Here is a 24,803-nt window from a genome sequence, read left to right as displayed (position 1 = left end):
AAAATGTTGTTGACATTCTGCCTCATCCTGCCTATAGTCTGGATCTTGTGACCTGCGACTTTTGCCTCTTCGCGAAAATTAAGGATCACCTCAAGGGCTAACGCTACAGTTGTGACGCGGAGGTGAAAGCAACAGTCGGCAATGGTGTCGCTATCAGCCACCATAATTCTTCGCCGAATGAAAAAAAAAATTGTTTCGCGTTGCAGCGTTGCCAGATCTAGCATAATGATGCTAGATCTAGCATAATGATGCTAGATCTAGCATAATTTGCATGTCTTTAGCATCTAGCATCTTGCTTTTAGCATCTTACCCAAATCTAGCATAATTTCAGCAAGTTTATCAAAAAGCCGCAAAACCTGGAGATGAGAAAGAAGTTGGTGTGGGGAGAAAAAGAACGGCAGAAATGTAGTCTATCTTCTCCCATTGATTCATACAGTCGGTGAACCATACAGGCAGTCTCATTTTCCGAAGTAAGTTACAAACGGCTTTGGGCTTTTATTTATTTATTTATTTATTTATTTATTTGTGGCTCCACCCAGGGTTTTGTAATCCTCTAACTGCGAGGCATGGGCGGAGCTATGGGGGCCATTCTCCCCCCAACTTTTGGACAATTTCACCATATTTACTTCTGACTTCATGACCATCTTTATACCTGAAATGAAAGGTCCGAGACCCAGTAAAAATCTGCTCCCCAGCAGACAATTCCCAACTCCGCTTATGCTGCGAGGCAATTTTCTTTCAAAATATGTAAACAAACACTTTGCATTCATTTATATGATATATATACGTCATTGAGTCTGAGTAGTAGGGGTCGACGTATATTGCGCCGAGTCAGCAAAAATTTCTCGATTCTGATTGGCTGAGAGAGGTCACGTGACGTTAGGCCCCGCCCACGCGGGAAATTCAAATTTTCAGGTCACGTGGTATGACGTCATGAGTCACCCTGCGGGGAAATCCCTCATTCTCTTTTATGACTAGGATTTTTGAAAATTGTTCCCTTTTACGGGTAAGATGTGTGTTTTGATTGGTTGACAGCTGTCACATGATCTTAGACCCAGGGATATTTGAAAATTCGTTCCCTTTTACGGGTAAGATGAGTGTTTATGATTGGCTGATAGAGGTTACATGATCTTAGACCCGCTACACGGTGAACAGGTCACATGGTATGACGTCATGTTTTACCCTTGCGAGGAAATCCATCACTAATTCGTTTCCTTTTACGGGTAAGATAAGTGCTTTGGTACCTTGATTCTGATTGGATGATAGAGATCACGTGATTTTAGGTCCTAGGATTTTTGAAATTAGGGTGTCCTTTCTGATGTATACTTTGGTACCTCGATTCTGATTGGCCGACAGAGGTCACATGATTTTAGACCCGCCACACGATGAACAGATTACATGGGAAAACCCCTTACTTATTTGTTTTATTTTATGTGTAAGATGCGTGTTTTGGTACCTCAATTTTGATTGGTGGATAGAAGTCACATGATCTTACCCCCCCCAGTCCATGAGGGAAATACAGAGTGCTATGACGGCGATCCATCCTAGACCGGGATTTTTTTTTTAATGGTTATGCGTAAAGTTCCCATGAAGGGTTCAACCTCCTCCTTAAATAACCCTTTTTTTGGTATCATGATATTGTACTGAAGTTTACATTAAATATTATCGTTCTCTTTGACAGATAAGATGATTCTTACCTTGATGGAGATCCTGTCCTTGAATTAGTAGTCTATGTCTCTGGAAGTAACAATGGTGAAAGAGAGGTGTCGCTTGTAGATTTCTTATAACACATTGTTGTGAGTTTAAGCGATTTTTTAAACGCTCAGTAAGCGCTTCATTAATGGAAACAGTGTTGCCAGATTTGTCTTACCTAAACTGCTCCGATTCTTTTCGAAACGGTTCCGCAGAGTACAAGAAATTTTAAACTAAAAAATTTTTCGAACTAAAAAAATTTCAAAACTAAAAAAAATTTTAAACAAAAATTTTCAAACAAAAAATTTTGAAACAAAAAAGTTTCAAACAAAAAATTTTCGAACCCAAAAAAATTTCGAACTAAAAAATTTTGAAACAAAAAAGTTTCAAACAAAAAATTTTCGAACCCAAAAAAAATTTCGAACTAAAAAAATTGAAACAAAATTTTGTCGAACTAAAACATTTTTAAAACAAAAGTTTCGAACTAAAGATGTAAATCACATCTAAAAATTTTCAAATCAAACTTTTTATCGAACTAAACTTTTAAAATTTTCGAACTAGAAATTGAAACCAAGTTTAAGAAAAAATCCTAAGAAATGTTTCTCCAGGAATCGAACTCAGGTCTTTCAAACCAAAGATGTGTATGCTAACCGCTTAAATGAATTCGGTTTTAATCGATCTTGGTGGGTTTCGAACCAAGGTCCTTGAAAAGGATACACATATACTTTAAGAAAATAAATCTGACAGTGTAACACTTCTCAAATCAAACTTTTTATCGAACTAAACTTTTAAAATTTTCGAACTAGAAATTGAAACAAGTTTTAGAAAAATCCTAAGAAATGTTTCTCCAGGAATCGAACTCAGGTCTTTCAAACCAAAGATGTGTATCCTAACCGCTTAGCTATGAATGAATTCGGTTTTAATCGTGCTTGGTGGGTTTCGAACCATGGTTCTTGAAAAGGATACACTTATACTTTAAGAAAATAAATCTGACAGTGTAACGCTTCCGTTCGTGGATTAAAATAAAATGCTGATAGACTTCTTTGTGTGACGACATAGAAGTACATATGATTGAAAAAATGCAAACGTCAGCGAATCGCATTACTTTAGTTTTACTACGAACGTGTCAGCATGATTCATGAAAAAAGCAAACATTGACATTCTCGTATGGAATATGAGGAAAATGAAATGTCGTCACAGTTACGACAAGTAGTGACATGATCCTGACAGAAAGCATTTGGGATCAGAACTGTGATACTAGATGTTGTAACTATTGAGAAACGTGAATGACGTCACGATCGATTGTTACACATCGTTTTGGTTCGTGATTCATGACAAAAGCAGCGAGCGTTTTGATTGGTTCGTTGTGATGTCATTTTATAAATTTCCTCGTTTCTGATTGGCTGACGGTGACATCGTTTTCACAACGACCTAAATAAAAATCTAAATTTCATTTTTCAAAGCCTACATCGCTCTCAACTGTGAAGTGAAGAAGATCTGCTTTTTTAGAAGTGTCTTCATTTAAGCTTTACTGCACCGACTTTTTGTTCATTGAATTTGAGGTAAGTTCAGTGAGATTTTATTTGTCACCCAAGATTCGAAAATCATTTTTATTTTATATTTGTGGGGGTGGATCACTCATACACTGTTTTACTTTTAGTACGAAATATTTAGACTATGAAGAAATTAGTGGAATGGGAAAGTGGGAGTACGAATCAGGATCCCCACACATTAGAAGTAAGCACGATAAATGATATGTTTAGCGACCCTTCAGTGAACTCCCGTCGGGAATTGAACCATGGTCAAAGATGTGTGCGCTTAGTTTTGAAAAGAATACATTACAAAATTTCAGAAACTATGCCTGAGAATAATATGGTTCGATTCCCTTTGAAAGCATTAGCGGCCCCTTCAGCTTAACGTGATATTCGAGCAACCGCCCGGGATTGAACCAAGGCCAGAGGCGTGTACGTCAATCATTTAGCTTAGTTTTGAAAAGAATGTATGATAACGCATGAGAATATTAAATTTCAGAAAAGGCTTGACAACGCTCCGACGTGGGAAAGCAAACCCCACCGAGGATTGAACCAGGACCTTCCACGTTAGAAGCATGTACGCTAACCGCTTAGTCACAATAATAATAATAAAAAAAATACGTTATACAGATTTTGTTTTGACAATTACGTATGTGTAACGTTAATGGTTGGTGAATCTCTTCAACTTGCAAACGCATCATTTAAAGGTCGTTGTGAGTAGAAAAAAATGCTTACGCATGCTTTATCACATCTCAGTACTGTTGAAACATTCATTCATGCATTCTTTTTTTTATCACTATAGAATGGCAGGTCAGTTACATGCTGATGTAATGGTCTCGAGTTTGACAGCAATAAAACACACATTTCAGTAACATAATTATTTTAAAAAAACTTTGATTTTTAGTACATGTGCTTTCATAAGGAGATTCTGAACGTCACCGCCAGGAATCAAACTCAGGACCTTTACATGAATTGCTTAGTTAAGAATTTATCATGAATGTTATGATTTCCTGGGCTAAGCGGTTAGCATACGTTCCTTTGGCGTGGGAGACCAGGGTTCGATTCCCGGCGGGGAGCTCATGTGGTTCGGATTCCACGTTAATCAGTAGGTCCACGTCTCATATAGCCTCGCTGCTGAAAGGGACGCTAAACTAAAAAATCAAAAAATCAACTCAAATTCACGCTGCTCAATTCCTTTTTTCCCATTACATATTTGTTTTACCGTACCTGTTTGTTTGTTTTCATTTTTTAATCATGGCCGAATCGGGTTTTACTGTTCCCAATGAAATCACTCGTCACTATAGACGATTTATGTACGTTTATGTATTATGAGGTGTACGTCAACCATTTAGCTTAGTTTTGAAAAGAATGTATGATAACGCGTGAGAATATTAAATTTCAGAAAAGGGTTGACATGCCCCCGACGTGGAAAAGCAAACCCCACCGAGGATTGAACCAGGGCCTTCCACGTCCGAACCATGTACGCTAACCGCTTAGTCACAATAATAATAATAAAAAAATACGCTATACAGATTTTTGTTTTGACAATTACGTATGTGTATCGTTAATGCTTGATGAATCTCTTCAACTTGCAAACGCATCATTTAAAGGTCGTTGTGAGTGGGGAAAAAATGCTTACGCGTACTTTGTCACATCTCAGCACTGATGAAACATTCATTCATTTCATGCATTCTTTTTATCACTATAGAATGATAGGTCAGTTACATGCTGATGTAATGGTCTCGAGTTTGACAGCAATAAAACACTCATTTCAGTAACATAATTATTTAAAAAAAAAAACTTTGATTTCTAGTACACGTGCTTTCATAATGAGATTCTGAACGCCACCGCCAGGGAATCAAACTCAGGACCTTTACATGAATTGCTTAGTTAAGAATTTATCATGAATGTTATGATTTCCTGTTTATCAGGTGATTAAGATTTTTCTTTCTTCTTTTCTTTTGTAGTAAATTCACGCTGCACAATTCCTTTTTCCATTACACATTTGTTTTACCGTACCTGTTTGTTTGTTTTCTCCTGTTTTTAACCATGGCCGAATCGGGTTTTACTGTTCGCAATGAAATCACTCGTCATTATAGACGATTTAACATTGAGGGCCGAATGCTCGAAATTCAATTCAACGCACCGCCCGTAGGAACCGATATCATACAGTATGTACATAACAGTTTCCAAGCAATGCTAGACCATTTGTTAGCCAATGTCGACGATGAGGCGATGGTTGGTTTATCCGTAATATCACCACGCAACACGAATAAACCGTTTTGGGTGAGTTTTCGCCAAGCCCGAAACCTAACACTGGAAACGATGTGGGCCTCCTTTAAAAGAGTGTTACAAAGTAACAATGCGTTTCTCCTGCACGAGCCATTCACCGTGCATTTTCATCGTGTCGATATTTCACGTGGCTATGGCGGTTTGCGGCAAGGAGTACTTCAAAATGAAGAATTGTTACGAATCAAGCGAGGGATTGTACGTGTAAAAAATCAAGATTCAAGGTGTTTGGCGTACGCCCTTGTTATTGCTATTGGCCTGAAAAAATACAAGAATACAGATATGAAACGATATACACAGTATCAACATCAGAGAAAATGTGTTGTGGACGATGAAGTGAATGCATTATGTGCAAATGCAGGAGTGAATTTGGATCATGGTGCCAGTGTAAATGAAATTCGACAATTCCAGGCATACCTCAAAGAATATAAAATTACAGTGTATACCAGTTTCACAGGTCATGATATCATGTACGAGGGGTCCAACGACGAAAATCGCACTCCCATAAATTTGATTTGTTTGGCTGGACATTTTGATATCATCCAATCTTTAACTGCTTGTTTTGCAACCAATTTCTACTGTGAAGCGTGCCATAAAAAATACAGTGAACGTAACAGACATGTGAAAAATTGTCCTGTAACATGCTCCAAATGTCTACAGAGACCTCTATGCGACAAGAATCAAACGCTAGTGCTGTGCAACGACTGCAATCGTCAATTTTACGGCGAAGAATGTTTTAACAATCATCGTAATATTGTATATCATCAAGGGGAACCTGTATGCAGAATGGTGCAGCAATGTACTAGATGTTACAGAGTATATTCCTTTGTACGAAGTGGAGAACGCATTCATGATTGCAATGAGATCTTTTGCAATGTTTGTAAGAAGATTGTTCCAGGATCCCATCAATGTTTTATGCTTCCTGATCGCCAATGCTTGAAACCTGGTGTTCCTTCACTCATGCACGCAAAGAAAGCCTTGTTGATATTCTACGATATAGAATCTATGCAGGACACGAATATTGGCGATAATACGTATGTACACATTCCAAATTTATTGGTTGCACAACAAGTATGTTATGCATGTGTTGAAAACGATAATATCCAGCAGTCTTGCAGTACGTGTGGTCAGCGCCAGCATATTTTCCAAGGAGAGGATCCAGTTTATGATTTTCTCCAGTACTTGCGGGAACGTCGTCCCAATATAAATAGGATTTTCTGTGTCGCGCACAACGCGAAGGGATACGATGGACATTTTATCCTAAAGACCATGGTAGAACAATGTCAATGGAGACCTGACGTCATATTAAATGGGACCAAGATACTGAGTTTAACGTTGAATAATCTGACGTTCATTGACTCGTTGAACTTCCTACCTATGGCATTAAGTAAATTGTCAAAAGCGTTCAATTTACCCGCAACCAAAGGCTACTTCCCGCATTTCTTCAACACCAAGGAGAATCAATCGTATATTGGACCACTTCCAGAAACAAAGTATTATGGTGCAGATGAAATGGCCGTCGAAGACAGAAACAAGTTCATGCAGTGGTACAACGATCATCGTAATGACACGTTTGATTTCCAGAAAGAAATTCTCAAGTATTGTATTCAAGATGTCAATGTACTGCGACAAGCATGCGTTTCGTTTATGACGTCATTTGAAACAGAAACCAAAGTGAATCCCTTCTTGGAGACGATCACGATTGCCAGTGCTTCCAATTTAGTATTTCGCCGGAATTTCCTTAAACCCAACACCATTGGAATTCTACCCGCACATGGCTATCGATGGAGAAGTACCCAATCGATCGCTGCAATGCAATGGCTGGCCTACATTGAAAAAACCGAAGAAAAACAAATCTTACATGCGGCCCGACAAAAAGAAGTGTTTATTGCGGGATTCCATGTTGATGGTTACTACCAAGATCCTGAGACGTTAGAGGAGCACGTCTACGAGCATGCTGGCTGCTTTTACCACGGGTGTAAAGTATGTTTTACTACAGGCCGTAATCAGCCCATCTACAGCAATCCAGAAGACACCATGGAATTCCGTTATGAACGAACGCAAAGAAAAAATGCAAGACTGCGTGAATTGGGGTACATTGTACATGAAATGTGGGAGTGCGAATTTAATCAGTTCTTAAAACAAAATCCTGCAATGGCGACGTATCTGAAGAATCACCCGTACATGAACCGCAGACCATTAAATCCAAGAGATAGTTTTTTTGGAGGAAGGACCAATTGCGTGAAATTATACCACCAAGTCGATGAAAAAGCAGGAGAAGTAATAAAATATTTCGATATTGTCTCGCTTTATCCTTACATCAATAAGTGTGCTAAATACCCTGTAGGCCATCCACGAATTTATCTACAGGGTGATGAAAACATACCACCAATAAATAAAGTCAATGGTCTGATCAAAATGTCGATATTACCAAGTCGCCATCTTTATCATGGTCTCCTGCCTTACCGATGTAACAAGAAACTACTCTTTCCACTGTGTGCTGCGTGTGCCGAAGAAATGAACCCAGACCCTACAGCAACGTGTACACACAACGATCAGGAGCGATGCCTCACTGGAACATGGGTATCATATGAAATCCAGAAAGCAGTAGAATTAGGATATCAACCAGTGGAAATTTTTGAAATTTGGGATTATGACATTGAACAATATGATCCCATCACGAAAACAGGTGGCTTGTTCACGGAATATATCAATACATTTTTGAAATCGAAAATGGAAGCGTCTGGCTGGCCCAGTTCCTGTGTCAGCGAAGAAGACAAATCAAAATTCATACAAACCGTCCTGGAGCGTGAAGGTATTGCATTGGATCCGTCCAAAATTGAAAATAATCCTGCACGAAGAAGTTTATCTAAGCTTTGTGTGAACTCATTATGGGGAAAGCTTTGCCAAAGATCAAACTTTAGCCAGACCACAATTATTGATCGGCCGGAAGAATTTTATGAAAAACTCACTTCCCCCGACATTAAACTCCATCAAATTGTACCCATCAATGATACGATGTTGTATGCGTTCTGGGAGTACAATGAACATGTGCCTGTTCAAAACCGAAACACCAATGTCGTGTTAGGTGCATTTACAACATGTCAGGCACGTCTGGAACTGTACAAGTACCTGGAAATGTTGCAGGAACGTGTTTTATATTTCGACACGGATTCTGTAATATTTACAGAGAAGCCCGGGGAGCCAACCATTGAACCTTCTACGTACTTGGGATGCTTATCGAATGAGATGGAGTCTTATGGACCACGAGCATACATCAAGACATTTGTCAGTGGAGGACCAAAAAATTACAGCCTAGAAATATACAATCCAGATACCAACGTCACCAGTTACATATGCAAAATTAGAGGATTTACATTAAATTACAATGCAGGACAACAATTAAATTTCAACACGCTAAAAGAAATGATTACAAATCAATGCCGTGGACAAGTCACCATCACTATCCCCCATAAGATATGCAGGACCAAAGACCATACCATCGTCACACGCAAAGAAGAAAAAATGTACAGTATCCAGTACACAAAACGTCGATTTAAAGAATTCAATTCCTACGATACGGTTCCGTACGGGTACGTTAAAAAACAGAAGATGGAACTGGAAAAAGAAGATGAAGAAGAAAAAACTGTAAATACCCAATAAGGCCGCCATTTCTTTTTTCCTTTTCCTTTTCTTCTTTCCCTTCCTTAACCACAAAGCAGCAACACCAAGAAGAAAATGAAGTACCCACAAGAGTTTATAAACCACCACCAACACCATCAGTGGAAGAAATGCAGTCATCTCGTACCGAAGGAGGAACCTTGACCATAAAGGAGCAACACCAAGAAAAATGCAGTACCCAGAAGAGTTCATAAACATCCATCGGTGAAAAAAATGCAGTGATCCTGTACCCGAGGAGGAAGATGAACCTAAACAGATCCATCATTTACGAGTAAGTTTTATTTCTCTCTTATCAATATTGACTCATTTTTATTGTTTCAGAAAAAAAAGAAATTCTTAAAGTAATCCGTCGTTTCTTCTTTTTCTTTACAGGATACGGCTACAACATTCGAAGATGATGACGCGTCCAACATATTCATTAATTAGATCCTGTATTTATTATGTTAATAAACATGTATAGGAAGACCACATACCTTTCGTTAAATACAACAAGTTGAAAAAAATATGTTTTATTATTTCTTGAAACCCTGAACACTTGTTTTCAAATCATGGTAATCTTGAAAATTTAAGGTGAAAAATATATTCAAGATTTGGTTTACACGATTTTGTTCGAAAAATAATTAAAGAATTTTTAGTGTCCAAAATTTGATTTTTAATTTAGTTCGAAAAATTTTTAATTTGAAAATTTTCAAATGTGGTTTACATCTTTAGTTCGAAACTTGTTTTTAAAATTGGTTCGAATTTTTTTTAAAATTTTTAGTTCGAAAAATTTTGATTTGAAAATTTAGTTCGAAAGTTTTTAGTTTAAAATATTTTTCGAAAAAAATTTAATTTTTTTAGTTCGAATTTTTTTTTGGGTTCGAAAATTTTTTGTTCGAAAATTTTTTGATTTGAAAATTTAGTTCGAAAGTTTTTAGTTTAAATTTTTAGTTCGAATTTTTTTGAAATTTTTGTTTCAAATTTTTTAGTTCGAGACTTCTATCCACCAATCAAAATTGAGGTACCAAAACACGTATCTTACACATAAAATAAAACAAATAAGTAAGGGGTTTTCCCATGTAATCTGTTCATCGTGTGGCGGGTCTAAAATCATGTGACCTCTGTCGGCCAATCAGAATCGAGGTACCAAAGTATACATCAGAAAGGACACCCTAATTTCAAAAATCCTAGGACCTAAAATCACGTGATCTCTATCATCCAATCAGAATCAAGGTACCAAAGCACTTATCTTACCCGTAAAAGGAAACGAATTAGTGATGGATTTCCTCGCAAGGGTAAAACATGACGTCATACCATGTGACCTGTTCACCGTGTAGCGGGTCTAAGATCATGTAACCTCTATCAGCCAATCATAAACACTCATCTTACCCGTAAAAGGGAACGAATTTTCAAATATCCCTGGGTCTAAGATCATGTGACAGCTGTCAACCAATCAAAACACACATCTTACCCGTAAAAGGGAACAATTTTCAAAAATCCTAGTCATAAAAGAGAATGAGGGATTTCCCCGCAGGGTGACTCATGACGTCATACCACGTGACCTGAAAATTTGAATTTCCCGCGTGGGCGGGGCCTAACGTCACGTGACCTCTCTCAGCCAATCAGAATCGAGAAATTTTTGCTGACTCGGCGCAATATACGTCGACCCCTACTACTGTCTGGCAACAACTGCACTAGTTTAGTTGAGTTAAAGCTTTGGTGCGTGAAGTATTAAGTTCTATACACGTATTCTTGTGCTCTGCGTATTTTGTTACGTTATCGTATCTCAACTTCGTTTCTTTTTTTCTTTTAAAATTCCTGAATTAGTAACTATGAGAATCTAGCATAATTTGACCAAATCTAGCATAATTTTGATCAGGTTTTGGAATAATTCCGAGCTGTGAGTCTGGCAACGCTGTCGCGTTGGCACAAGTGTGTTGTTGCCTGTGGAGATTATATTGAAAAGTGATGCCACCGTTTGTAGCTGACATTGCAAACTTTCCAAAGATACTCAAAAAACAAATAAAGGTATCACCTTGGAGGCATTAATTTCTGAATCATCCTCGTAGACGGCGCGATTATCGTATAGTATCTAAATATACAGAAATAGTTTCTTTCAATTTTCTCGATAAGTACGCATGAGGACTTACCTGCACCCGTTTTGTTCATTCAATGAGGTCTGTCGATTGCTTCTATTTTTAGACGTTATTTTCGTTAAATAGTAATAATATTATAGAATTAGTTACTTGTACGCAAATATAAGGAAATCATTAGCTTCAACAATTCTTATAAAGCGAACTAATTTTATTTACTTCCCTACCATAGGTGAAAACATGAAGTCACTCTGGGAAACACACTTTTTGGAAGAATCTCTCAAAAAAGGGGGGGGGCGGGAAGGAGTAACGAACGACGGAGAAACGAAATAACCGGAACAGTTTTCCCAGTTTGCTTGAGGAAGAAGAAAAAAAGTAATTGATGTTTCTCTCGAGAGATGGCACTGAGGATTTTCAACCCTTGCTCAGGGTGCGTGACTGTGGTAAGAAAAGCACGAAAGAAACCTACTGTGACGAATTCAACCCACGCACAGTACAGACGGACCCGACGGCTAAAATATACATGATATATACATATTGTGTTAGCAAATATTTATGAAATTGCATATTGGCTAGGTCGTATTTCACACAGCAGACAACGAAAATCAAGCTGTGCATGCTAAAAAGCGATTGTGTTTTGTCTCCACATAAAATACAATAGATCAATACAGACATGGGTATCAAATCTGACAATAGTTGTATTTCAAGCATTGGTTAACAGTATAAGCCGCCAATGTATCTTGACAATGTGAGGTACAGAAATACTGTGATTATCGCTGTTCTTATTCCCATGGAAAACACCACAATAATTAGATTCGCGATAATCTGGGTAAACAATGTGTGCAAAATTGATAATCATTGCCAAGATTTTCAAATTTACAATATGTATACACAGGGTGTTCATGAACTATACCAACAAACTGTAAGAAGTGATTCCTTGCATCAAAATAAGAGAAAAAGTTCACATGGACCTGTGAGGAATAGTGCATAGTTCCCGAAATAGGGCTGTACAAAATCGTCAAAAATACAATCGTCAACCGAATTAACCTAGTCGTCGCGCTATTTTGAATTCGAGGAAACATACAATAGAGGTCCGTATTAGCGTAAAGGAAGTTATACGTACATATGTAGTCCAAAAAAATGCATATTTCATCAATATGTAATGGGTATGCAAGGGATTCCCTACAGGGAATAATTTCCCGGACATGCTGTCAAGAGAATTACCAGACATGATCTGATTTCAAGGTTGAACCAAAGTAATCAAAGGAAAGCCTTGGGAACAGTGAAAATGGAAGCTTTGGCGAAAAATAATCGGAAGTGTTAGGAAATCGTCAGCTCGTGTTCGGAATAACGTGTGTCACCGTATATTTTACGTTATATATATAAAAGCGTGAAACAACAACAACGACAACAAAATAGCAACGTGGTTCTCGTACAGCACGTACGTAAAATTAGAATTCAACTTTTAAAAAATTCGAATACTCCGGAGTTTTGTAGAAAAACCTTTATTTTGATGTTTTCAGTATATCTAAAAAGTACCCTTAACTTGAGGTGTGTTTCTATTATTATCATTATTATTATTATTATTATTATTATTATTATTATTATTATTATTATTATTATTATTATTATTATTATTATTATTATTATTATTATTATTATTATTATTATTATTATTATTATTATTATTATTATTATTATTGGTGTTTTAGGACAGACACTCGATGAATACTGAAAATTGTCTGTAGGAATTAAGAAGAGAATTCAACGCATGTATATCACTGTTAACCAGCCGTTTTTGTGATAAAAGAACAGAAGCGGAAAAGGCAACATATTAGCTTCTTTTTTAAAATCACAATGAGGAAAAGGAAACACGTGGGAAAATCTGTGAAGATTTTTTGAAACGTGCAAAGGAGGGCGATAACTACTTACAAAACATTATAACTGACTCGCCATACAATCGAACACAAATGCCCGGTACTTCCTCTCTATTACGAAGCCTCTCCTCAAAAATCTGTTTAGTACGAAAAATGAATAGATTGCCATTAAATGCATATTTTTTCTGCAATAATTAGTAAAATACTTCACTAATCTTATGAATCTTTATTCGTGATAACTTTTCAGGTGTGTGTGTGTGTGTAAGATTTGCTAATATGGCACCCTTCTTATATTTGTATCACGGCCCGTGTCATGATGCAAACAAATCGGGTGTAAGGCGGGGTAATAGTGTGGCATCTTTCCAATATCTCTATCATTATCCCTTTCATTGAGCCAACCGATCTCTGATAACAAGTGACAAGACTTCAGATTATGGTTATGACGTTTAAACAAAAACAAAGTCTCTCAGTGGATGGGAAAATCTTCGCTGAGGTCCAAAAAAGTACGTCAAAACTGCTCAAACGTTAAAGTTATGATTAGGCCTATCGTTTTCTTTGATGTCTTTGTGCTGCTCATTGTGAATACGTCCCATGTGGTCAAACCATCAACAAAGAGTATTGTTTAAAAGTGTTTAAGCTTTTGAGGGCCACTGTGACAAAGAAGAGACCGGGAACTTGGAAAAATGGAACATGGATGCTGCATCATGACAATGTTCTTAGCCATTCGGCGCTCCTAATTAGAGAGTTTCAGGCAAAGAACAATATGACCGTTGTACGCCAATCATCCTACTCGCCTGATTTGGCACTTGAAGACTTCTTTGTATTTCACAAGATGAAATTGACCCTAAAAGATGTCTGTTTCCAATTTATTAAAAAGATTTTAACAAATTACTATGAGATCTCCAGGATATTTCAAAAAGTGCGTTCCAGCAGTGAAAGACATAGTGAGAACGATGTATCAATAATAAAAAAGATACATTTTTAAGGAGATAAATCTAAATAACATCCGCAAATGGTAAGAGCCATTATATTTAGAAAGTCCTGTTTCTTTCTACACGACCTCGTATATATAAATAATCTTTCCTTAATGCATTTTTCAATTCGCCTTTTCAGTGCATTTTATAAAAGCATTGTTTAAAAATTACTCTTTAGTCTTTATTCATTATTTTAAATTTCATTTGAGAAGACATACTTTCTTTCCCTTTATTACGAGAAGAAAAATGCTTAAGCTTGTTGATATGAAGTCAGAACGCCTAGTCACCTGCAACCAGCCAAATGTCCATGATGATGTGGGTAATAAATGCAGCAGACGTTGAATAATTATTTTTGTTAATAAACAGTTAATTTTACGGCAAAACGATAAGATAAAATTTTAAACACGTGAAAATAAACGTATGGCAAGATAGTCCTCCCCCACTTTAGAAAATTGAAACAATAACTAGGTCATTCGTTTGTACTACGTTTGTACCGGTTATACCGAAAATATTTTCATTTATACCATTTTCCTTATAGGGTTACTTGAGAGGTCAACAGGGGGCTATCTTGGCGCCAAGATAGCCCCCCCCCAAATGTCATCCCCTCTTTCTCGAAAACTATCAGGGTACAAACAAAACCTTTCGAAACAAACTATTTGCTTTCGAATGGTGTATTTCAATATTTTGTGCTGCGATACGGGGGGGGCTATCTTGGCGCCAAGATAGCCCCCCCCCCCGTTGACCTCTTAAGTAACCCTATAAGGAAAATGGTACAAACGAAAATATTTTCGGTACAAACGTAATACAAACGAATGACCTAGTTATTGTTTCAATTTTCTAAAGTTAGGCGGGGCTATCTTCCTATACGTTGAAAATAATGTACTCTCATGAGTAGCCTAACGGGCCAAATCTTAGGACGTTAAACTTTAAAAATAATCATTTCATTTTCATTTTGAAACTTCAGAGCTTTAGTTAGTATGGAAGTGCTAGATGTTTAAGTTCCAAGATTTAACTCTAACAAACAGAAAAGCTAATAAAAGCATTATAAAAAGAATACTCTTTAAAATTTCTGATATCTTGTCCTACAATTTATGGACTTCACTGTGTATATGTGTAGGTCTATATACATTTTAGAGAAGTTTTAACAAAATTTATTCATTCTTTCCCTTAAGAACCTGACATACTAAAAATAATACAAAATTCACCACTTTTCTTTTGCTTGTTTATTCATAAGTGAAAGGAGATAATGAAATGCAACTTACCCCAATCGTAGGTAATGTTATTCTACAACAGAAAATACGAGTATGAACCTGAAGAATTTTCAGTGTTGTCATCCATAGAAGTTACAGTGCTGCAAGACTAACATTTCCGCAAAATCTAAGTTAAGGCAGCGACTAGAGGAACAAACTCAACTGCATTTGAATATGTGTTATGTTGTCTTGGAATCCTATGAACTATTTTTTTTTAAAACAATATTGTATTTAGTTTGTAATAAACAAAATAGTTCTAACATACAGTTATTAAAATTAAATAATAATGTTAATTAAAAAGTAGTTCACAGGATACCGAAACAACATGATACGTAATCAAATAGAGTTGAGTTCATTCCTCTAGTCGTTGCCTTAACTTAGATTTTTGGGAAAACGTTATTCCAGAAATACTGTAATTTCTGTGGATTGCAACACTGAGAATTCTTCAGGTTTTCTCTTGTAGAATGACATTATCTATGATTGTGGTAAGTTGCATTTCATTATCTCCTTTCACTTACGAAAAACAAGCAAAAGAAAAATGGTAAATTTTGTATTAATTTTAGTATGTCAGGCTCTTAAGTATAACAGTCACACTTTTATTGGGTGTAATTTATAGTTTTTACAACTTATGGTTATTGACCCGTAGGTCAAAGGAAACAGATGATGGAACACATATAAACAGTGATAATTAAATTTATGTAGTGAAGATAGCATGAAAAAGCAGGACGCAATATTGTCCTCCACAATCTTACATGACTACACTGAATCATAACTCTTTTACTATGATACATCTAAGTAATTTGTTTATTTTTTAAACGGGGAATTTTATGCTGACAGCTAGTGAAAAAAGAAACTTTTTGCTAGGCTTCATTTTATATGGCAAAATTTTATATACTGTTAATTAAAACCTAATTGAAATAAAGCTTTAACAAAAACGAAAACTGCAAGGATTTGAGTGCCTACAGCTTGTAAACAAATTTTTGCTTTTGAGTGCAGATACTGGCAGATAGCTTTAAAGGGAACCTTTTTTATGATCAATTTGCTTTATTCTTTAAAAAAAACCCTCGTAACTCACTTTCCAATATTCTTGCTAATAACGTATAAAAATACTCGTGGGATGCGAAGTTTGAAACCCAATAACTGTACTTGTTTATCTTGCAAATGGAAGGAAAGCATACAGTACATTTTGAGGAAGACTAAAAATGAATAATGAAGAAAAAGTTTTTAAATTTAGTTTTTCAGGGAAAAATAAGGAAATCTAACCTAATTGGATTAAATCTTAATGGATTTGGCGGTGCATTTATAATTAAATTTACAGAGTAAATACACACAGCAGCAGACAAAAATCTTGTTGGTCTTTGCTTATTTGTACTGATATACATACATACATACATACACACACACACACACACACACACACATATATATATATATATATATATATATATATATATATATATATATATATATATATATATATATATATATATATATATATATATATCATCATAGGTATTCTGCCTTTATTGGCAGGTCACTTGCCGCAGCTGAGAAGTTTCCATGCTCCACAGTCCTCCGCTAACCTTTTCGTCTTCGCGTATGATCATTCTGTTTTAATATCATCCATTAATTGTAGTATCCTTCGCCCCCTCCCTCTCTTTCCCGCCACCATACCCTCTAGGACGTCCCTCATGATACAATCTCTTCTTAGGCAATGTCCCAACCAGTTTCTCTTCCTAATAATATCTAAAAGTGTTCTTTTCTCACCCACCATTTCTAACACTCTCTCATTCGTTTTCTGCTCGATCCAACTAATTCTTTCCATTCTTCTCCACACCCACATTTCGAAGGCTTCCAGTCGATTTTCATCACCTTTACGTAATGTCCACGTTTCCGCCCCATACAGTACAACACTCCACACGAAGCATTTTATGAGTCTTTTTTTCAACTCTTTATTCAAGGTCCCACAAAACAGACTTTTCTTCCTCCTAAAGGCTTCTTTCGCCATTCCTATCCTTGCTTTTATTTTACGTTCGCACTTCATGTTATTACTAAGAATACTACCCAGATATCGAAAACTATTCACTTGTTCTATTTTCTCCACTCCTACTTTTATATTTGACACAGACCCCTTCGTTCCAATCACCATGGCTTTTGTCTTTCTAACATTTATTTTCATCCCATATTCTTCAAAGCCCTTTCTAATTTTTTCTAACATTTTATTGATTTTCTTTTCAGATTCTGCAACAAGCGCCATATCGTCTGCAAATCTTATGCATCTAATCATTCTACCTCCTACCGAAATACAATCTTCATCATGTAAAGTCTTTTTCACTATCTCTTCTAGATATACATTAAATAGTGTTGGCGAGAGGCAGCATCCTTGTCGAACTCCCCTTCCAATTGCACTCTCTTCAGTCAGTTCTTCCCCTATCCTAACACTTACTTGTTGGTTCATGAATAAGTTTCTTATGAGTCTTCTATCTTTCCATTCCAACCCTATTTTCGTTAGAATTCCCAACAAGAATTCCCAATTCACGCGGTCAAAAGCCTTTTCTAGATCAATAAATATAACATACACCTCTTTCCCTTTTTCTATAAATCTTTCACCGATCGCCCTTAATAATCCAATAGCATCTCTTGTGCCCTTGCCTCTTCTGAACCCGAACTGCTCCTCCTCAACTTCCTTATTTGTTCTTCCATATAACCTTCTATTCAGTATTCGGAGCAGAATTTTAGCTGCATGAGATATGAGACTAATAGTTCTATAATCCTCATATCTCTTTGGGTTTGATTTCTTAGCCATCGGTATCATGATCGTTTTCAGAAAGCCTTAAGGCCATTCTCCTGTTTCATATATTTCATTGCATAGTCGGAACAATTCTTTCTTTCCCTTGTCTCCTATATTTTTAATGAATTCGATTGGTATGTTATCTATTCCGGTTGCCTTTCCATTTCTAATCTCGGATATAGCCTTTTCAAACTCATCCCTAAGAATACTAAATCCTTTATCATCCTCGCCTACTTCATTTTCTATTTCAACATTTAGGCTACACGGTCTATCCCTACTCTCATATAAGTCTTCAACGTATTCTTTCCACCTTCCTATGACCTAATTTCTCTCACTGACTACCTTCCCATTCTTATTTTCTACTGCCATCATAATACCGCCTTGTTTCCTCCGAAATTCCATAGATTTCACCTCCTTGTACATTTCCTCATATTTCCCAACTCTTTCTAATTCCTCTATGTCCTCGAATTTTCTTTTGTAAAACTCTTCCCTCGCTCTGTCTGTTTCTCTTCGTAATTCATTATTTAACTTTCTGTACATCTTTCTGCCCTCTTCTGTATCAACCTGTTTCCACATCTTTCTCTCCCTCATTTTCTGCAACATCTGCTCTGTAACCCATGTTTTTTTTTATAGCTCTTTTGTGTTCGCGGTAACCTACTGCTTCTTCTGCAGCCTGTTGTATGCAACTTTTAATATGTTCCCACCGTGCGTTACTACTTGCACCTATTCCTTCGTCGTTTGAACATTTTTCTTCGAATTTTTCAACGAAAAGATTTCTTATTTCCTCGTTTTTCAACTTTTCAGTATTCAACACTTTGTTACCTACTTTTCTTCTGCCTACATTTTTCAGTTGAATATCTACTTCTGCCAGCACAAGATTATGATCAAAGAAAATATCAGCCCCGGGAAGGATCTTCGCGTTCTTTAAGCTATTCCGATACCTGTCCTGAATCATAACATAGTCTATCTGATATCTTCCGCCATCTATTGGTGATTTCCATGTATATCTTCTTCTCTTGTGCTGATTGAACCAAGTGTTCCCAATTACTAGTGAATTCTGTCTACAGAAATTCACCAGTCCTTCTCCCCTTTCATTTCTTTCGCCTAAACCATATTTGCCTGCGATACTACCTTCATGTTTTTCTCCCACAACTGCATTGAAATCTCCCATTAGAATTATGCATGCACCCTTCTTCTCCCTATCTATAATTTCTTCCATTTTCTCATAATTTTCCTCTACTTCTTCAGTTGCATGCGAAGTCGTCGGTGCATATGTCTGTATCACCACTAGATCCTTCGTTTTCCCTTTAAGTCTTAACATCATAACTCTATCATCAATAAATTCTACTTTCACTACCTTCTCCTTTAAGCGCTTTCCAAGAATTATTCCTACGCCATTATACCCGTCCTTTTCATTACCTGAGTAAAACATTCTATATCCTTCGCTGTTCAATACCCCATTACCTTCCCATCTAACTTCACAAACGCCTACTAAATCTAAATTATTTTGTTTCATTTCTTCTTTAAGATTTTCTAATTTTCCACCCTGTAACATAGTACGTACGTTCCATGTCCCTATTCTAAACCTTTTGCTCTTCCTTGTCTTTCTTTCTCTGTATGTCTTGCCCCCATTATTACTTTCTCGTCCAATAGTCCTTCCCAAGCCATCCCCCTCCCGGAGATCCGAATGGGGGGATATTTTACCTCCGGAACTACATATACATATAACTAGATATGTATATAGTTATATATATTATGTGATCAAAAGTATCCGAACACCTGGCTGAAAATGGCTTACAAGTTCGTGGCGCCCTCCATCGGTACTGCTGGAATTCAATATGATGTTGGCCTACCCTTAGCCTTGATGACAGCTTCCACTCTCGCAGGCATATTTTCAATCAGGTGCTAAAAGGTTCTTTTTGGGAAATGGCAGCCCATTCTTCACGGAGTGCTGAACTGAGGAGAGGTATCGATGTAGGTAGGTGAGACCTGGCACGAAATCGGCGTTCCAAAACATCCCAAAGGTGTTCCATAGGATTGAAGTCAGTACTCTGTGCAGGACAGTCCATTCCCCACAGGAGAGGGATGTTATTGTCGTGTAACCACTCCGCCACAGGCTATACAGTATGAACAGGTGCTCGATCGTGTTGAAAGATGCAATCCCTGAATTGCTCTTCAGCAGTGGGAAGCAAGAAGATGCTTAAAACATCAATGTAGGTCTGCGCTGTGAGAGTGCCACGCAAAACAACTAGGGGTGCAAGCCCCCTCCAAGAAAAACACGACCACACCATAACACCACCACCTCCGAATTTTACTGTTGGCACTACACACGCTGACAGATGACGTTCACCAGGCATTCGCCATACCCACACCCTGTCATCGGATCGCCACATTGTGTACCGTGATTCGTCACTCCACGGGGTCTTATTTCGTAAGGACTGAAGAAGAGCGTTCCGAACACATATATCTGTATAACTCGAGACATATAATGGATATAGGATAGGAGTGAGAAACGCGTCTGGAATAAAAGAAGAGTTTACAGTAAAGGTGAGACTTCATCAGGGATCTAGCTTTAGTCCATACCATTTGCAATTGTGATGGATGAGGTTTCAAAGAATATCCAGAACTTAGCACCTTGGAATATGCTATTTGAGGACGACATGGTGTTGATGAGTGAGACCAAGGGAGCGCTGCATGGAGAGAAGAATTGGAGAGCAAAGGGGTTAGAATTAGTAGAACTAAGACAGAATATCTACATTATCCTTTCAGGAAAAGCGTAACCAAAAATACGAGGGTCATCCGGAAAGTGGTACCCGTTTGCGCCGCATGAAGCGCTGACGACTCGGGGAGCCGCTAGGCAAGGTCAGACCGCGTCAGTGGCTTGTCTGCCTGCTCTGTGACGCTAGCAGTGCCTGTGTTGTGTCTGTGCTCGTTTATAATGATTGAGAACCCCGCCAGTTGTGAAGTAAAGGCCGTTTCTTAATGCACGAAACGTTCGACCTTGTGAAATTCATCGCCAATTAAAGGAGGTGTATGGAGACAATGTCATGGACGAGTCGTCTGTTCGGCGCTGGTGTCGCAACTTCAACCTGGGGAGGGGGAGTACACACGACGAGGAGCGTTTAGGGAGACCATCTGTCATTACAGACGAACTGCTGAGGTCAGTAGACGAATGCGTGAGGAACGATCGGTGCGTCACAATTGATGAACTCTGTGAACATTTTCCTAATGTGTCTCGAACAATTGTGCATGAAATTGTCAAAGACCATCTGCGTGACTACGTATCTCAACACGCTGGCGGCGGAGAACTATGACGCTGGAATACAAAAACTCGTCACACCGTATGACAAATGCCTCAATTTGCTTGGTGATTATATGGAGAAGTAGTGTAAAGTATGCTCTTTCCAATAAAAATGTGTATATTTGTTAATATATACTACTGTGTCTTTCTTGCACAAACGGGTATCACTTTCCGGATGGCCCTCGTACAAGAATACGACTGGACGAAGAAGAAGTGGTAATGACGAAAAAATTCTAGTACTTGGGATAAATAAGGAATAGATGAAAATGTAAACAGCAGAATTAGCAGCAGTTGGACAAAATGAAAAGAAGCGACGGAAATATTGTGTGGGCGAAGGGAACCAATATGTCTTAATGGAAAAGTTTACAAAACAGTAGTGAGACTGCCATGTTATAAGCAGCGAAATGTTGGACGACGAAAAAGAGAGAGGAACAAAAGTGTCATGTTGCGGAGATGACGATGCTACAATGGATGTATAGAGTGATGCGGAAGAACAAAATAAGAATGAAGTGATCCGAGGAACAGTAAGAGTAAGACAGTAAGAGAAAAGCAATAAGAAAGTAGACTTCGATGGTTTGGGCATGTAAGAAAAAGACCTTCGGAATACGTGGCTCACCGAGTGAATCTATAGAACTGAATGGGAAACAACCCCAAGGCCGGCCAAGGAAGAAATGGGGTTTGTGTGAAGAAAAATAGGGTTACATGCACAGGACCGACACGGCGTAGGATCGACACGGCATAGGATCGACACGGCGTAGGATCGACACGGCATAGGATCGACACGGCACAGAACCGAAACGGCACAGGATCGACACGGCATAGGATCGACAGCAGAACTTTCATACGATCGAAATAATAAAAAATACATTATTTTATAATTACGCAATATTAAGTAACAATTATTTTCTCAAGGATATATAGGAGAGAACCGTCATACGATCGAAACGGCATAGGAACGAAACGGCGTAGGATCGACACGGCATAGGACCGAAACGGCACAGGGCCGACACGGCATAGGACCGAAACGGCACAGGACCGAAACGGCATAGGATCGACACGGCACAGGATCGACACGGCACAGGATCGACATTCTGTAGGGTGGTCAACACTTTCTGAAAATATCAATATCGCATATCCCTCACCTTGAATTTGTGGATATAAAAAATTGTAAGGATAAATAATTCTAAATGGTCTATTTTTAAAAAAATTATATATATATATATATATATATATATATATATATATATATATATATATATATATATATATATATATATATATATATATATATATATATATATATATACAAATTGTATAAAAATATTGTGTGTAATATATTCATGCCCTAATAAATACACCTTTAATTTTGTGATATTAAAAAAAATACGCTAAATAACTCCAATAGTTGATTCGAGGTTTTCAATACCGAATAAATAATATTATTTGTCTGATATTTTTATAATGCTGTAATTTTTTATGTATACTAAGTTGAAGTATGTACATGTAACTGCAATTTTAAAACTGTAGGCTTAGAATTTGCGTTTGGATTTTTTTTTTTTTTAAGCGAAGCAATGCACCTATGTTAAGTTGCCTCCTTTCAAATTTCGAATTGAAATCGGAAGCCAATCGTTTGTTTTTCGTTTGTTATTGACTTTTTTGAAGCAAAATAGTAAAAATCGTATCTTTCTTAAAACATAAAGAGATGTTTACAAAATAAAGTTGGTATATGGCCAAATTTACCCTTGTTCCTCCATTTAAAATTTTGATTGAAAATCAAAATCAATTGTTTGATATGCGTATGCTACTAATTATTTTGAAAAAGAATAGTCTGTTTCGGAAAACATAAAGAGTCTTTTCAAGAGAAATGGGTGATGGAATTTCATATTGGCTCCACTTTAAAGTCTCGAATCAAAACCGAAGCCAAGCGTTTCTTATTGGTTGTTTTTAAGAGCAAATCGCTTGTTTCGAAAAAATAGAGAAAGAGATTTACAAAATAAATTTAGAATGTGATCAAATTCAATCTGATTCCTTTACTTACAAATTTCGATTCAAGACCAAAATCAATCGTTTGATATGGATTTGTTGTTGCTTGTTTGGAAGAAAAGTAATTTGATTCGAAAAACATAAGAATATAATTAAGAAATAATGTTGATGAAGGTGATTTGTTTCGGGGCGGTTTGCTTATTTTGAAGAAAAAATCACTTGTTTCAAAACAACCAGTAAAATATATCTATTTCCAGGATACATTTGGTGGTCAACTTCATACTGTTTTTTCTGCTTTTAAATATCGATTCAATACTCAAGCTAATAACATGTTTTCCTTTCTTATTGATTGGTTTGAAGAGGAAATAGTTTGTTTTGAAAATTATTAAGAGTCATTTACAAAATAAGGTTGGGTGGGCCAACTTTTTGGTGGTATTTCAAATTTCGATTTAAAATCAAACTCAATCATTTATTTTTCGTTCGTTATTGATTGTTTTGAAGAAAAACTAAGAACCATTAAAGAAATTTTTATAGTAAAGGTGGTCACCTTCACAGGGTTCCTGCACTTCAAATTTCGTTCAAAGCATAAAACGGTTAAAATAATAAGAGAAACACAATCAGTACTCTACGCAAATGTTTAGGGGGTTCAGGGGCTTTAGGAACACAAGTTTATATAATATCAAGTGTTTATATACATAAACGTGCTAATATGATAAACGTGCTTAATTTTGCATAATACCTTGCTCAAGGGGGGTTTCAAAGTCCTTAATCCCTTTACTTCAGTACGCCACTAAACATCAATTATAAGTCATTCGTTATCCAAATTGTACTTCTTGTACTGATTCAATCCTTAATTTTAAAGTTCAAAATTATATGAGCACTTACTATGCTATTGGAAAAGAGCACATATTTTATGACAGTGCAAGGTAGTTTCTTGTTTTAACAATTGAAAGAAAGGAAAACACCAATAAAAGTAATAATAATACCTGACACGAATTCCGATAGTAAATCATATTTTATTATCTTATTTGAAACTTTGAGAAAATTGAAGCTCTACACCGAATACAAATTGGATAATAAGCAATGCTTTATAATTGCTTGATAAATTTCAAATTGAGAACAAAGAGAGTGATACTGTTTAAAAGAAAGATTGGATAAAAACAAGAATTTTAGGAATGATCTAAAAAATGGATCAAAGTATTATGATCTTGGCTAATATTAATTTTTGGATCAGTTACCATAAAATATTCGAACGGTCTCTAAATCGAGTTTTCTCCAGATATGTAGTTCTCCAGGTATAAGGAGTACAAGAAAAATTTCGATTAATTAAATATTTTGGATTTTTTTTTTATAACGGGCCA

General features: G+C 36.8%; 1 protein-coding gene across 1 annotated transcript; it reads left to right on the top strand.

Annotated features, from left to right (window-relative positions):
- The first annotated feature begins 6,299 nt into the window (after positions 1 to 6,299).
- On the top strand, positions 6,300 to 9,688 carry LOC145683096 (uncharacterized). The gene is made up of 2 exons (XM_081754455.1): positions 6,300 to 9,465; positions 9,567 to 9,688. The coding sequence occupies exon 1, from the start codon at positions 6,300 to 6,302 to the stop codon at positions 9,174 to 9,176; it is 2,877 nt and encodes a 958-aa protein (XP_081610581.1). The 3' UTR covers positions 9,177 to 9,465; positions 9,567 to 9,688.
- The last annotated feature ends 15,115 nt before the right edge of the window (positions 9,689 to 24,803 follow it).

Source organism: Thermobia domestica, chromosome 4, assembly GCF_964235325.1.
Source record: "Thermobia domestica chromosome 4, izTheDome1.hap1.1, whole genome shotgun sequence".
In the NCBI taxonomy this organism is placed as follows: Eukaryota; Metazoa; Arthropoda; class Insecta; order Zygentoma; family Lepismatidae; genus Thermobia; species Thermobia domestica.
This window is presented reverse-complemented; position numbering and strand designations above follow the sequence as displayed.